This window comes from Ochotona princeps, chromosome X (genome assembly GCF_030435755.1).
Source record: "Ochotona princeps isolate mOchPri1 chromosome X, mOchPri1.hap1, whole genome shotgun sequence".
NCBI lineage: Eukaryota > Metazoa > Chordata > Mammalia > Lagomorpha > Ochotonidae > Ochotona > Ochotona princeps.
Window position 1 is genome coordinate 25,877,968 of NC_080865.1, and position 16,030 is coordinate 25,893,997.

A 16,030-nucleotide genomic window follows, 5' to 3' on the forward strand; every position below is an offset into this window, starting at 1 on the left:
CAGTTGGCTAATCCTCCCCTTGCAAGCACCAGGATCCCATATGGGTGCCAGTTCATGTCCTGGCTGCTCCACATGGGAGACCCCGAAGAAGATCCTGACTCTTGGCTTTGGATCAGCTCAGTTCTGGCCTCAGAAGATATCTGATTAGGGGAAAACAATGCTTTGTCCATAATAAAGTGGTTTTGCTGTTCTACAACTTCTTTCTCTTTGGTGCCTGTGTACCTTTGCTCAGGTTGCATTATTTCTTCCAAATGCTTTTGCAACTGAACTTCAATCTCTATGGAGATCATTAGTATCCTCCAAAAACTTACAGATTAATTCACTTTTCCATCATCCCAAACCACACTGTTCATACATATACTAGGGCAGCCATTACATTATTCTTTAATTTCATATTCACATATATGCCATTTGAGAGTAAACTGCAACCCTGTGCAATTTTGTGAGTACATAGTGGGTACACAGGAATAATTACAAAAAGCTTATAAATTTAAACAGTGCTCTAATTTTCACCTGGGAACAATAGAGTTTAGCCAGACTATGTGGTAAAACATCTATGATAATGGTAGAGATAAATTTCAGATCCAGACTGGACATCAGATGGTACAAATTTCATATAACCAATAGACTCTTATATTATTGAAAGATGCCCAAAAGATATTTTGAGGAGTGGTGGAAAGATGGTGGGTTGTGGTGGGTTCAGGGAGAAAGAACCCACCTGCCTTAGTACAGCAGGTAACCAAAAAAGCTGAGATTGAATGATAGTGCCACACTTGGGAAATTGAGACCAGAAAAGATGGGCTTGACAGTGCTATTGGGGGCTTAAATGTTGGTCCTGTGACTACGATAATGTACTTCATGTAAAGGTACTAGATCTTTGAAATACCTTCATCTATTCTCATGCTTTCCTCTTCTGTGTATTTTCCCTTCTACCAGCTAGCACCTCTGTGTGTGTGTGTGTGTGTGTGTGTGCGTGTGTGTGTGTGTATTTTGGTAAGATTTACTTATTTTCATTGGAAACACAGATTTACAGAGAGAAGCAGAGACAAACATTATCTTTCATCTGGTTCACACCCCAAATGTCTTAAATGGCCAGAGCTGTGTGGATTCGAAGCTAGCAGCTAGGAGCTTCTTTCCGGTCTCCCATACAGGTGCAGGGTCCCAAGGCTTTGGGCCATCCCACACTGCCTTCCCTGGTGACAAACAGGGAGGTGTATGGAAAGTGGAACAACTGGGACATGAACCAGTGCCCATATGGGATCCCACTGCTTGAAGAGGGAGGATTTAGCCATTGAGCCATCACACTGAGTCCGAGGTTGCCTATTACTTTACAGTCTACATCACTCTCTATTCTCCATATCACTTCACTACCATGGTTATTCCATGCTAACCACTTCAGCATCTTCTCACTTAATGACTTGGATCTGGAATCACAGCTTCCCTCTCATGTAAGGAAACTTCTAACAATTACATGGATATCTATCCACCTGGCACATTGGCCTCTTGGCTCTTAACTAACATTAAGAAGCTTTCTTTTTACAGCCCAAAATTTTAAAATAATTTTTGGTACCAATCTGAAACAGAATAACTCCATATTGTGAAAATTCTTCTAATGCTGGAGCAGGCATATCACCCTGTTTTTCTCTATTGTCCTCAGCATCTACTTAGAAAACTGATTCCAGCTGAAAGTGGCTTAATTTTTGACATTAAATCACATGAACATACACTTTTTATCACTCTTTTCCAAAGAAGAATTGACTCAAAGGGAAATAATCCATTGCCAGCCAAAAGGCAATCAACATGCCTGTCCTGATTCTAACTCAAAGGGCATTCATCATAGCAGGAAGATACTGAATAGTGGAACTGAATGTCGATAACTTTTAATCCAGAATTAGTAGTGCAGCAAACCAAAAGCTCTGCTCATGTCAAAATTATGACGCAACTTTTTTTTTAAAAGAATCAGTGTTTCTTTTATATAGGAAAGGCAGATATACACAGAGAAGGAAGTACAGAGAAAAAGACCTTTCATCCATTGGGCCACTCCCCGAGAGGCCTCAACAATCAGAGCTGAGACAATCCAAACCCAAGTGCCAAGAGCTTCTTCCGGGTCTCCCACATGGGTGCAGGATCCCAAGGCTTTGTACCATCCTGGACTGCTTTCCCAGGCCACAAGTAGAGAGATGGATGGGAAGTGGAGCAACCAGGATATGAACTGGCAGCCATATGGATCCCAGTAGATGCAAGGTGAGGAATTAGCCACTAGGCTATCATACTAGGTCCAAAGAAACTTTTTCATAAAATATAATTGAAAATAACACAGGAATGCTGATTACTGTGGCCTGATCAGTACACGCTGATGACAGTATACACCATAAATACAAATAATTATTTGCAAACATGTGAAACTACTGTAAAAAGGTAAAGAAAATTAAAAACATTCTCTGACACACATAGATTTCAGAAAGGACAATGGACCATCTGCAACAAAGGATCATGAATGAAAACTTAATAAAGAAAAGAAAATTTGAGAGCATATAATGATTTTTCACCCCCTTTGTTTATAATGTCAGTAATAATTTCTGTAATTGAGTTCAGAGAGGTTCGTCCACTTTTAAAAGTATATATTTATTGTTACTTCAAAGGCAGATCTATAGACTAAGGGAGACAGACACAGATCTTCCATCTGTTGATTCACTCCATAAATGGCCACAGTGGTCAGAGTTGTGGTGATTTGAAGTCAGAAGCCAGGATTTTCCTCTGGGTCTCTAATGTGGGTATAGGATACAAGGACTCAAGCCAAACTTTGCTGCTTGCCAGTCCATAAGCAGGGAGCTAGACCAGAAGTGGAAAAGCTGGGATATGATCCAGTGCCTATATGGAATCCTGGTGCTAGAGGTGAAGGATTAGCATGCTATGCCATTGTACCAACCTCCTTCCATGCTTTTATTTAAAAATTCTAGTTTTACTTGAACTTTCCAAAGTTCATGATTCCTTAAAGTGGTCTCTAACTTTGAGCCAATATTATAGCACCATGGGATATGCCGCTGCTTGGAGTGCCCACATCCTATGTACAACTGCCTGGACTCAATTCACACCAATATTTCTTTTTTCTTTTTGTCTTCATTGAGAATAATTTATTATCATTTGACTACTACATATTTGAAAACAGCACACTTACATCTGATCATTTTGCATCTCACCTTTAATACTTGCAGGCTCTTGGCCTTGAAGCAATTACTTTTACTTGTCTCAGCCCTCTCATCTGTATAGTAACAGCATCTCTCTCAAATCCCATCTTCGTTTCTGGTTCAGCTTCCTGCTAATATGCACCCTGAGAAATACCAGATGATGGCTCAAGTATTTGGGTCCCAGTCACCCTTGGGGAAAGACCTGTAGTAAGAAACAGGCTCCTGGCTTTAGCCTGGCTCAGTCTCTTCTCTTTCACTCTCCCTCATTCCTTCTCTCCCTGATGTAAAATTAAAAATTAAATAATACATAAACTTTAAATATTACTTAAAATCTAGATTTTAAAATCTAAAGTATTAAAAATATTTAAAATCTCAATATTCCATTTCACATATAGGGAAAAGGCAAAAAAAAAAAATGACCTTACAACTCCCGAAGAAATTGACTACCTCTTGTTGACTCTAAAAACTAGAGTGATATTTATCATTTTGATCATATTAGGCAGTAAAATTATTATAAAAGCTTATTCATCTATAGTTAAGTAAATGTGCCTCAATAATGCAGTGCCTACACCTTAAATAGCCACAAAAACCAGGGCATGGAAAGGCTGAAATCATGAGCGAGAAGCCCCATCTAAATCTCTCACTTGAGTACAGGAGCCCAAGCTCTTGTGCCAACCTCTACTACTTTCTGAGCGTAGATTTATTAGAATACAGCCACACTAAGTTTATTCATGGAAAAATGCATATTATGGAAAAACTATGTATGCATTTTTATTTCTTTACAACAAAATAAGTGCCTCTATTAATTTTACTTTTCCATGAAATTTTTAAGATATCATGATATTGTCTGTGACTGTATTCATGCTATAATAATAAAGATGAATAACTTTAAAAAGGGACCATCTGGACCACAAAGCCTAAAGTATTTCCTATGTTTTGGTATACAGAAAAATAAATTGCTTAGCCCTGTTGAAGAAATAAGACACAATACTAATTAACCTAGCAAAATAGTCAAAACTTTACAAGACTGAAGTTTCTGTGTATTTACTGGGTTATGCACATACAAATTGCTCAAACTTCGAGGGAATACCTGAAATGAACAGTTATTTTTCTGTACAGAATCATGATCAACAGTGAAGGATTGATTGGTAATTCTAAACAGAACGTATTGTTAATAAAAATGGTAAGAAACAGATGGTATTTATTATATAGACTGAATAAAGCTAACTAGACAAATAAATCAGTCCAAAGAGATAGAATGCATTAAGGAAATCAAGAAGTAGGAAAAATTAATTATATTTACAAGTGTAGAATGACTTCAAAAACGTTAAGTAGGAAAATAATGTAATAATAGCGATTTAAAACCCAAAGAGAAGAATCAGTTGAAAGTAGGCTAAGGTATTCAAAAGGAGCACAAGATATTTCACAGTTAAAATTAAGGTCAACTTCCTTAGAAATATGATGTTCTTAGTGGTTACTCAAAACCATGTCAGTTCCATAATGTTGTAAGTTGCCATTGATGTTATGTTGGGGCTCTTAATTGATTGGGATGATATTCTGCCAGCTCTAGCTTCAGACAAGAAATGGTCTCCCCAAGAAACTGTTCAATTCATCTGGACAATAAGTTGCTGGACTCTATGCTTGGTATATGATTGCAAAGAAAGAATCTTGATTAAATTTGAACTGTAATACTGCAACAAGGTGGAGGAATCCACCATAGGGGAAGGGCATGGGGAGGGGTGGGGGGATTCCCAGAGCCTATGAAACTGTCACATAATGCAAAATAATTAATAAAAAAGAAAGATAATAAATAAATAAATAAATAGATAGATAGATAGGGCTGCAAAAAAAAAAGAAATATGATGTTCTGAAACTGAAGAGGCAAACTAAAATACCAACTTTATGTTACCAAATAATGAGCAACATATTTACTTGTATATGTTTATCCACTGAAGAAAATATATATTAGCATGGTATTGAATAACATTCACTATCATTATATATTCTAACATTCTACAGATGATTCTTTTTGTCTCCAGACTTCTCTAAGATATGAATATAGGTCCAATGTTTGTCATTGCTTCCCATGTCACCCTCCCACTAAAGTCTTTATTGATGTCCACTGAACGATGGTGTTTCAGAACTGAAAGCATCAGTAAGTGCCATAAAATACACTGTCTTACACATGATGGTATTGAGAAGGTGAAAAGTTTACTTAGGTTGGAAAAGAACAGAGAGTGCTAAGATGGAGCTAAAAGCCCCCTGACAATTCTATTGGTGTTTTTCTGCCACACTAAACTTTTTGTAAAACATTTCTCTTTGATCTTTGCTTTCACTAAATATTACTTGAAAAGATTTCCCTAGATAGATCAGCTTTTTAGTTTTCTACTTTATCTTCCTGTTTTGACTCCTAAGAGTCATGTCCAATCTGTTTTCCTATGTTCTATCTTTTGTTCAAGATAAGCAATGGTACAGAACTTTGCACAATGCCTATTGCACAAAAGTTAACAATATTTGAAGACAAAATATGAAGCCCTTTTCTTCCTTTGTGAAATTCTGCTATTGCCCTTCTCTGAGTTGCTGTGGAACGTGTAATGTGATGAGCATGTTTAGCTTTCGGGACTTGATCATCTGTATTGCATTGTTTCCTCTTAAATGGTGTGATGTTATCCAACTAGATAGACCTAGGAGCAAAGATAACTTACAATATTCTGAACACAAAAAATTGCTAAATAAGTGCTTACTATACACAGCAGATATTAAAAGTGTGGTCTGAAATTCCATAATTACCAATGATGATATGAAAATGAAGTTAGAGTATACAGAAACTATCTGACATTCCAAAGCAGTTGCTATACAAATAGCAAAATCTTCCCAAATATATTTAAAAGATCATAAAAGGATATCTATTTATCAAACTAGAATAATACCCTTATTTGTAATATACTCATGCTTTTGTCATTGTGGGGTCAAAATTGGAGCACCATGAATTGTGCTAGCACTGTGACACCAGCATGTTACCATATCTTGACTATTTTGAGTAATGCTACAAGTGAATATGTGATTATAGACAATTTTTAGTGATGCTAATGACTTTGAGTACATATGCCCAGAAGTGAAATTTCTGAATTAATAGATGTATGTTAAATTTGAGGATTCTTTATGTTGTTTTCAAAATAGCTATTCAATTAACATTCTAACAACAAAATGTATGAGTTCATTTTACTCTTCACCCTAATCACCCCTGGTTATCTCTTTTATTTGTCACAATAGCCATTCTGATAGCTATGAGGTGATATCTTCCTGTGGTTTTGACATTTTACTTACATTTCCCTGATGCCTATTAATTAGATTCTATGATATACCTGTTGGCAATTTGTAGACATAAATGAAGGAATTTAAAGAAAATAGAAATAAGTGGAAAGATAATCCCTGTTTGATTAATATTTATAATAAATAATATCCAAAACTGTGTTCAATGTACTGCAATCTAATAAAAACTCAATATCATTCTTCACAAAAACAGGTCAAAGAATTCTAAAATTTGCATGGTACTACAACAGACCACAAATAGTTCATGCAATTTTGGGGAATAAGTACAAAACCACGTAGGCTCACACTTCTTAACATCAATTTATGGTAACCAGATGCCAGAGTAACCAGAAGAGATTGGTAGTGGCACAAAGCAGACTCACAAATGGATGCAATGGAATAGAAAGCCTCAAAATAAATCCATGCATAAAAAATCAGGTGCTCTCCCACAAAAGTAACAATGTACAATGGGAAAATGATTTGTTTATGCAATAAATGATTTGGGGAAAATCATGTGCAAAAAAAATGAAACTCAAAAGCTATCTCATACCATACACAAGAGTCAACTCAAAGACAGTTAACAACTTAAATATAAGCTTTGAATCTGTAACGACAACTTAAAGTCAGCTTTTGTACAGTGGCTTTATCTTTGGCCTCTTATATATGAAACCAAATATATGTACGACAAAACCAAAATAAAATAAATGAAACTACACCAAACTAAAAATCTTCAGCATAAAAAGTGCAAACAACAAACAAAATAAAAACTAAGCCAACATTATGGGAGAGATAATTTAATAATCATATCTGGAAAGGAGGTTTTGCTAATGAGTTATATGATTTCCTTATACATTTTAAAGTTAATCCCTTAGTTAATAAAATATAATTGTTTCTTCATTTCTGTAGCTTGTATTCATTTCATTTATTTCCCTAATTTTGTTGAGTTTGTTTCTCAGCTCTCTATCCTGTTCCATTGGCCTATTTATGTTTTAACATGGTATTATATTGGTATTTTTAACTCTTATTTCTTTTTAATGGAAGGCAGAGTAATAGAGAAGGAGAGACAGAGAGAGATGGAGAAAAGAGAGATCTTTTGTTTACTGGTTCACTCCCCAGATGACCAGGAGCTTCATCTGGATCTCCCACATGGTTGGTAGGGGCTCAAATACCGAGGCCATTTTTGGCTGCTTTTCTGTGCTTGCATACTAGTCAATTACTTAACTTTCCTGTAAAGATTATCAAGTGCCAAGCTCAATAGCTCAGTTAGCTATGCCAGGATCCCATACAGATGCCGATTCATGTCCCTGCTGCCCCACTTCCATCCAGTTGCCTACTTGTGACCTAGAAGGCAAACGAGGATGGCCCAAAACCTTTGGACCCTGCATCCATGTGGGAGATCCCAAAAGCTCCTGGCTTAGGATTATCTCAGCTCTGCCAGTTTCAGCCATTTGGGGAGTGAACTAGAAAGTGGAATACTTTTCTCTCTTTATCTCCTCCTCTCTGCAAATCTGCCTTTCCAATAAAAATAAATCTTTTTAAAAAGATTATGAAAATTATATACAGCCATTAAAATGAATAGAATCTGTTTAATTTTGCTGATGTGTAGAGATTTTGAAGAAATACTGGTACATTGTTAAGAATCTAGTCAAAGAACAATTTAGGTAATGTGACCTCAGTTCTGTAAAATATACGTTCAGCCTTGAAAAGAAAGACAATTCATAAGTATATCAAGGCATCATATGGGACACCTCTAATATATACAGTAAAAAAGAAAATAACTGTGAAAACACTTTAAAGAAAGAATATATGGCTTTAGTCAAAAAGGGTTAAGTGGAGATCTTGTGTGGCACAGAAAGGAAACCAACCATGCACAGAAAGGATAATATTATTATTAAGTTTTCATAAGAGAATATAAATATATTGAGTGCATATTTTTAGACAATAACATGAGAAGCCTACAGCTCTAAAATGAATGTACAGAATAAAAATGCCTCTTGGGGACAGCACTGTGGTAAACTGGGCTAAGCTTCCACCTGTAGCACTTCACATTCCACATGAGCACCAGTTCAAGTCTAAGCTAGTCTACTTCTGATCCAGCTCCCTCCTAAGATGCTTAAGAAATCAATGGAGAATGTCACGTGTTTGAGCCTCTGCACCCACTTGGAAGATTGGGTTGAAGCTGCAGGTACTTGGCCCAACCCCAACATTGTGGTCATCTGGGGAGTGAACTAGTGGATGCAAGATCTCTCTTTCTCTATAACTCTTTTTCAAATGAATCAATAAATCTTCAAAAAGAAAAAAAATGCCTGTTAAGGTGAGGAAAAATGAGCTTAGTAAGAAGTAGAAATGTGTAATCTACATTCTATTTCTCTAATATAACCTAGCACTGTGTAGTAGCTTTTGTTCTCATGAATTAAAAGACTGTGATTAATGTAAGTATTTTAGTTACAACAGCAGCTAATTCACCATAGTAAAGAATTCATGACAGATCCCTGAGGATTATAATTTCATTCTTTCACATCTTTTACCTATTTTCATTTAGAAATTCAGTGTATTTGGATATTTTCTTGTTTACTTGCCTGCAAAAACTGACTACTAAATTATTGAGATAAAGTTGCATTCTGTTAATACATTTCAAAATTTCACATTTCAAACTGTATCAAAGCAAGTTATTTATTAATACAAAAAGGCGTTGAAAACATAGAAATACAGTATCATAATTCAGGGCTATTCAGTATGTGAAGCCTGGACCAGCTGCATCGAAAATACTAGGGAACATGTAAAGACAAAAAACTCTTAGGTTCCACCAAGCACCTACTGAGTGAGAAACTATCATTTGGATCCACAGAATCTGTATGAATCTTTGAGTGTTTCCAGAGTTTCAGTTGTACTTTATAATGATCTAAATGATGGGCAAAGACAGGAAAATAAACAATATATACATGGATGCAGAATATATCATTCTGACATTTTCTAAATCAGACAGTCCCTTGAATCCTCGGTTCTCTTAGGGATCCTGGCTAATCCTAAAAACTGAAGTGATAAAGCCAAATTCACATAAAGAAAACATGTAAAGTTTATAAAATAAAAGTTTTATGTAATGTAAGAGTCTTTGGGAACACAGGCTGAAGGATTTATCGAATAATATTTCTGCTTAAATGTAATGTGAGAAGTAGATAGTATGCCAGAGACCTGATTGGAACAAAATAATAAAATAAAGTAAAACAAAATTATAAACTGGGGGTGGAATTTAGCCAGGCTTGATTTTATAGATGTTTCCTGTTTCTCCGTATAATAACTCTCTCCTTCCCCCAACTTTGGGGTGGGAGATCTGAAGAAAGCGACCAGGTCAGCATGACCTCAGTATGTTTTGTAGATTGCTACAGGAGAGGGAAATTCTGGTTTCTATGACCAATTTTTAGGATGAAAGTCAGGGAAAACGTCCTGCTTCAGCAATCTGTCCACGCAGTCCTCTTCAGCTTAAAATACTCAGCATGCCGAAGTGCCACACTCTGGTGTAAGTTGTTCTCAGATCTAATCGGGTTAACTTTCTTCAGATTACAAATTCATACCTGAGAAATATTCCTTTTAAGACTCCTCTGAGTGAATTCAGTGCCAGCACAGCAAACACTGTATGAAACAAGAAGATTGTCATCTTTTTGTTACTGTGATTTGGAATGTGGGTGTTCAAGGCTTTGTTAAAATGCAAACTGGCAAATTATGAGCTCTAAGGTCCAAGATTTTTTTTTTTTTTTTTTGCTATACTAATGTGCAAGCCATTTCACACCATCTGGCTGCAGGCCAAATTGTCTCAACACCAGAGCCAAGGCTTGGGTTGACCAATTAGCATTGACTGTGTTGACACCATGCTCTAATAAACGTCCATGGGGCAAGCCTGAAATATGTCTTATTCAACCACTATCACTAATAGATCCATTTCTATGATTATAAGATTCACCTGAAAATACTTAACTTCCAGAGCAGGATTTTTCTTTATTAATAACATGTAATGTGGATAGATTTTGGAAAATATTTTTATTTTAGAAAGAGATCATCCATCTACTGGTTCACTCAGCAAATGGCTGCAATGGCTGAGCCAAAATAAATCCAGGAGTCCAGAATTCCATCCAGCTCTCCCAGGCACTTGAGCCATTTTCTAGTGCTTTCCCAGACACATTAACAAGGAACTAAATTGGAAATGGTTATTTTCATTTGCGATGCTGGAATCACAGGCAGTGAGTGGCTCAACCTACTGCACCACAAAGTCTTTTCTTGGCAGTTTCTTACAAAGCTAAAAGTAGTACCAAGATGATTCAGCATTGAGACGTGTAGGTATCTAATTGAACTGAAAACCTTTCTGCACATGAATATTTATAGTAGCTTTATTCATTGTTATCAAATATTTGAACTCATGAAAAATTTGTGTTAAAGAAATAGATAAGAAATAACAGGGCTGTCACAGTGGCATATCAGGCTAATCCTCCACCTGCCTGTGCCAACATCCCACATGGATGATGGTTCCAGTCCCGGCTGTACCGCTTCCAATCCAGCTCTCTGTTTATGGCCTGAGGAAGCAGCGAATGATCCTTCAAGCTCTTGAACCACTACTCCCACAGGGGAGAACCCAGTGAAGCTCCTGGCTTCTGGCTTTAGATCTGCTCAGCTTTGGTTAGTTGTGGCCCCTTGGTGAGTGAACGATTATTTTTCAATAGTTTTTTTTTTTTTTAAATTAGAGGCCACTAGATTCTAGAATGAAAAAGGAATCATTGAATAAGGAAGGTTTTGGGGATGTGATAAATTGTAAGAAAAAAAATATCTTTAGAAAAAGAGTGAGACGAGGATATGGAATCTGGTGTGCAAATCCTATTGTTGACCACAATCAAAGTAGGAAGGAAAGAACAATAGATCCATTCATTTAACAATCTATTTAGTGATAACTGAATCACTAACTGTCCAGCATTCTCTATAACATATGATTTCTCTTATTAGCAAAGATTAGTGGAATTTTATACCCTACGTGGTCTAAAGTAAGGAATAGAACACATAAATTTGGCTCTGCAATTAACTGTTAATACCGCCTCAGTATAGAGATTGCTGCCTATATCTGCGCTTTTCTTCCTAAAACTAAAGGAAAAGGACTAGATATTTAGGATTGTTATATCTAAGATATGTGCTATGAGTTTTTTCCAAGTTAGACTCAAGCTTTTGCTCCATTATATCCCAACAAATAATTTGAAATATTTATTTAAGAATTAGGGAGAGAGGGAAACAGAAAGGTCCATCTTCCATCTGCTTGTTCTCTTCTTTGGTAACACCTGCATCAGTACAGGCTGGCAAAGCCTGTAGTCAGGAGCTTTCTCAGGCTCTCCCACGTGGGTGACAGGAGCCAACTGCAGATATCACCTGCTGTCTTCCAGGAGGAGCTTTCCAGGAAGCTGCATTCAGAAGCAAAAACAGAGTTTTCCTATCATTCTAAAATGTCAGCCTTTTCTTTTTCTGTTTTGGTTTTGTGTACTGATACAGACTCTGGGATTCTATGTTTTGTATTCAATAATAGAAATCACTATTATTATTTTTCTTTCGATGTCCAAATTATTCCAATTTGAACTGTAAGTGCCCTGCCAAGGCAACTTTTTTTTTACCCTTTGTTGTGTCCTAATGGAGGCATTTTGAATATCAATGTGAAACATGATTTGTTAAAATGCTAGAGAAGAATTTATTATTCCGGTAGAAAAATTATATGTTTCCTCACCTCAAACAACTTAGAAATGATAAAGGCCAGGGTATTTCTGTATTTACTGCACCTTAATGAGTAGTCTTAAAAAGGGGGGGGGGGCGATTGAGTCACGTCATGAATGATGTACTGCTCCAACAAACTGAACATCAAACACCTGTGTCACAGCTGTTCTCAGCTACATTTTTATTGTTGCTTATCATTCTGGGAAAAAAAAGTAGCCTTTTAATGAGGGTTAATTATAAAGGGGAGAATTGTCACAGAGCCCTCAGGAAGTCTACTGGTGTTCATGAATAGTATTGGATGATAGGTAATGATGATTTATCACTCGATGTATTTGTTGATAAAGCAGCTCTAAGTAAAATATTGATGATTCACTCTCATTGATATAAAATATATTCTTTTTAATTGGTCATACCATTCACTGAGAAACAGATCATGCCATCTATCAGGTAGAAAGAAAACCTGGTTAAAATTCCTGGTGCAGACTATAAAGTTTGGGGTTTTTGTGACTACTGAAGTTAGCTGCTTCGTAACTTTATAGAGAGCTGTGCTCATCAATTTGAGTGTTTGTTTCCTGGTATTTAGTATAATTGTTTATAATGAATGTTTACTACTGGGACTTAGAAATACATGACATTATTCTCTCATCTGAGTATGATTTTTACAAGGAAATAAATGATCTTCCTAGCTCCAGAGCATGGAAGTCATAGACATTCAACAAGCATTTGCATAAGGAAATATGAAGATTTAAGAAAGGAACAAGGAAATATACAATAAGATATGATTGTGTCCAGTGAAGATATAACTTATGTTGTGGTTGACCTTGCATCATAGCCAGACTCTAGTTCTTTGCTGCAAAGCCTGGCACTAGCTAAGCTAAATCCAACAAACTGGGGGGAAGGGAAGGGGAGACAAGGAGGATGAAGTTAAATGGGGTCAGAATACAAGCTTAGTGAGAAATTATCATTGTGAACGTGTAACTATAGAGCATTATAATCGAGTAGATCAAATATATGGATTTGGAGTTAGTGGGATCACTGTGGGGAAGTAGTCTTTTCAAATTGTTGAAGCTCTTAAGGCAGAGAACTTTTTCAAGAAAACTTCTTCAGGATTCGGCTTTCTCCTATTGGCTGATAAAAGCCTACTCACATGGATTTTGGTCTGGGAATCCACAAAACCTAAGGTTTATAATCACTGGCCCGGAAAAAAGCATGTGGATCTTCAGCACAAATCCATCCAAAATAATAAAAAAAAATCCCTCAAATATTAAAAACATCTTAAGAAAATAAGGTCCTTTTTTGACCTTGATAAGACTCTCTATGGTCAAAAAAGTATCTAAATACCTCCAAAGGAAGAGAAAGAGGAATCTCATACTCTTGCTCTATATCTAGATGAGCTTTTTTTTTAAATAAAAAAATCAGATGTGTTTCTTTCTGAACTATAAGCATAAAAATGATTTTCTTTTCTGCTAAATATTTATTTCCATTTGGGTCTGACGTGGTAGCCTAGTGGCTAAAGTCCTTGTCTTTTTTTTTTTTTTTTTTTCACCTCAACAGGAATTTATTTTCAGGACTGTTTGCACTCTAGATTAACATGTGATATATAATTTACTTCTCTTACAAAGAGCTGACTATGATGGGCTGGGGGCTGGATGGCGTCACCGAGTCCCACTCAGGCCTGAGCAGACACCAGTTTGCTCAGGCCTGAGAAGCAGGACTTTTCTCTCTCACTCATCACTTCGAAGTGCAGCGGCCTCCTGCAGAAGTTGCACTCGGCAGAGGAATGCGGCTTCAGGTCCAGTCCCACCTGCTTCCACGTGGCCAGCAGCTTCTCCAGGAAGTAGCTCATCATCTGCGGCGTGTGGTGGGGGGTGGGTGCAATGCGCAGGAGCTCCTCCCCCCCGCGGCACCGTCGGGTAGTTGATGGCCTGGACGTAGATGTTGTGTCGGCTCATCAGCTCATCACAAATGGCTGTGTTTTTAGCAGCATCTGCAACCCGCACAGGGATGATGTGGCTAGGGCAGTGGACGACGGGGAGGCCAGCATCCATGAGCATCTGTCGCATGAGCTTGACGTTGCGTTGGTGCTGGCGGCGCAGCGCCCGGCCCTCGGAGCTCTTCAGGACCCGCACTGACTCCAGGGCTCCAGCCAGCAGCATGGGCGGCAGGGATGTGGTGAAGATGAAGCCAGCCGCATAGGAGCGGATCATGTGGATCAGCGAGCTCGTGCTGGCAATGTACCCTCCCACACAGCCGAAGGCTTTGCCAAGAGTCCCAGAAATGATGTCCATTTTTGGCATGACTCCATCCCGATCGCCAGTCCCTCCACCGTGAGCCCCGTACAGTCCCACGGCATGGACCTCATCCACAAAGGTGATCACTCCAAACTCATGGGCCACGTCACACAGTTCTTGCAGTGGACACACAGCTCCATCCATCGAGTGGACCGTTTCAAATGCCACAATGTTGGGGACAGCAGGATCAACTCGCTGCAACAGTTCCCTGAGGTGGCCGACGTCATTGTGGCGGAAGATGTACTTTGGCACTCGGCTGTTGCGGATGCCCTGGATCATGGAGGCGTGGTTCCCAGCGTCAGAGTAGATCTTACAGTCATCTTAGCCAGGGTGAGCAGGGTCAAGTCATTGGCCACGAAACATGAGGAAAACAAGAGGGCCGCATCTTTGCTATGCAGGTCAGCTAGCTCCCGCTCAAGATCCACATGGAATTTACTAGTTCCAGAAATATTTCTAGTACCACCTGCCCCAGCACCATGTTGCTTAAAAGTGTCCATAACTTCCCCACACCTGTGGGTGGCGGCTCATTCCCAGGTAGTCGTTACTGCACCACACGGACACCTGCTTTTTGGTGATCAGAGAATCTGAGTAATCATCTGCCATGGGAAAGATGTGTGCCCTTCGGTTCACAGTTTTGAAAACGCGATAGGTGTGGTCATTCTTTTTCTCATCAATTTTCTTCTCAAAGAAACGATCGTACTGAAGAGTGGAAACAGACTTTGGCAAGTTATCCTGAAGAAGATGAGACACTCTCTCCGGTCTCTGCCTTCGCATCATGTCCTGGAAGTTCTTCAGAAAGCTGCTGGGGTCCCCCTCGTCAGTCTTCACATTAAGCACACTGGGGTTCCCCGAGCTTTCGGCAACCTCTTTGCGCATGGCGTGCATCTCCTGCACATCCTCCTGGAGCTCCAGGCTGGCTTTGCGGAAGACACTGCTGCCCGTCTGGCTCATCTGTGCTGCCTGCCTGTTCATATCCCAGCTGCTCTACTTCCCATTCAGCTCCTCCTTGTGGCCTGGGAAAGCAATTGAGGATGGTCCAAAGCCTTGGGACCCTGTACCTGTGTGGGAGACATGGAAGAAACTCGAGGCTCCTGGCTTTGGATTGGCTCATCTCTTGCCATTGTGACTAGTTGGAGTGTGAACCAGTGGGTGGAAAATTTTTCTCTCTGTCTCTCCATCTCTCTGTAAATCTTTCCAATAAAAATAAATATTTAAAAATTTTTATTTTCATTTGAAAGGAAAAATATAGAGAGAATGAGAGAGTGAGAGAGAAATTCCACATCTGCTGGTTTATTCCCCAGATGGTCTCAATGGCCAGAGCCAAGTTGATTCAAAAGCAGGTGCCAGGAACTAGGGGCTTCTTCTCAGTTTCCCACATCGGTGCAGGCTCCCAAGGCTTTGGGCCATTCTCCTCTGCTTTCCCAGGCCACAAGCAGGGAGCTGAATGGGAAGTAGAGTACCCAGGACTTGAACCAGTGTCCATATGGCATGCCTACAGTG

General features: G+C 38.5%; 1 protein-coding gene across 1 annotated transcript; it reads right to left on the reverse strand.

Annotated features, from left to right (window-relative positions):
- Nucleotides 1-13,780: 13,780 nt before the first annotated feature.
- On the reverse strand, nucleotides 13,781-15,485 carry LOC101527567 (5-aminolevulinate synthase, non-specific, mitochondrial-like). The gene is given in 4 exon segments (XM_058658375.1): nucleotides 13,781-14,136; nucleotides 14,138-14,847; nucleotides 14,850-15,037; nucleotides 15,039-15,485. Coding segments are annotated over 4 exon segments (1,569 nt in total). The 5' UTR covers nucleotides 15,482-15,485; the 3' UTR covers nucleotides 13,781-13,908.
- Between the last annotated feature and the right edge of the window lie 545 nt (nucleotides 15,486-16,030).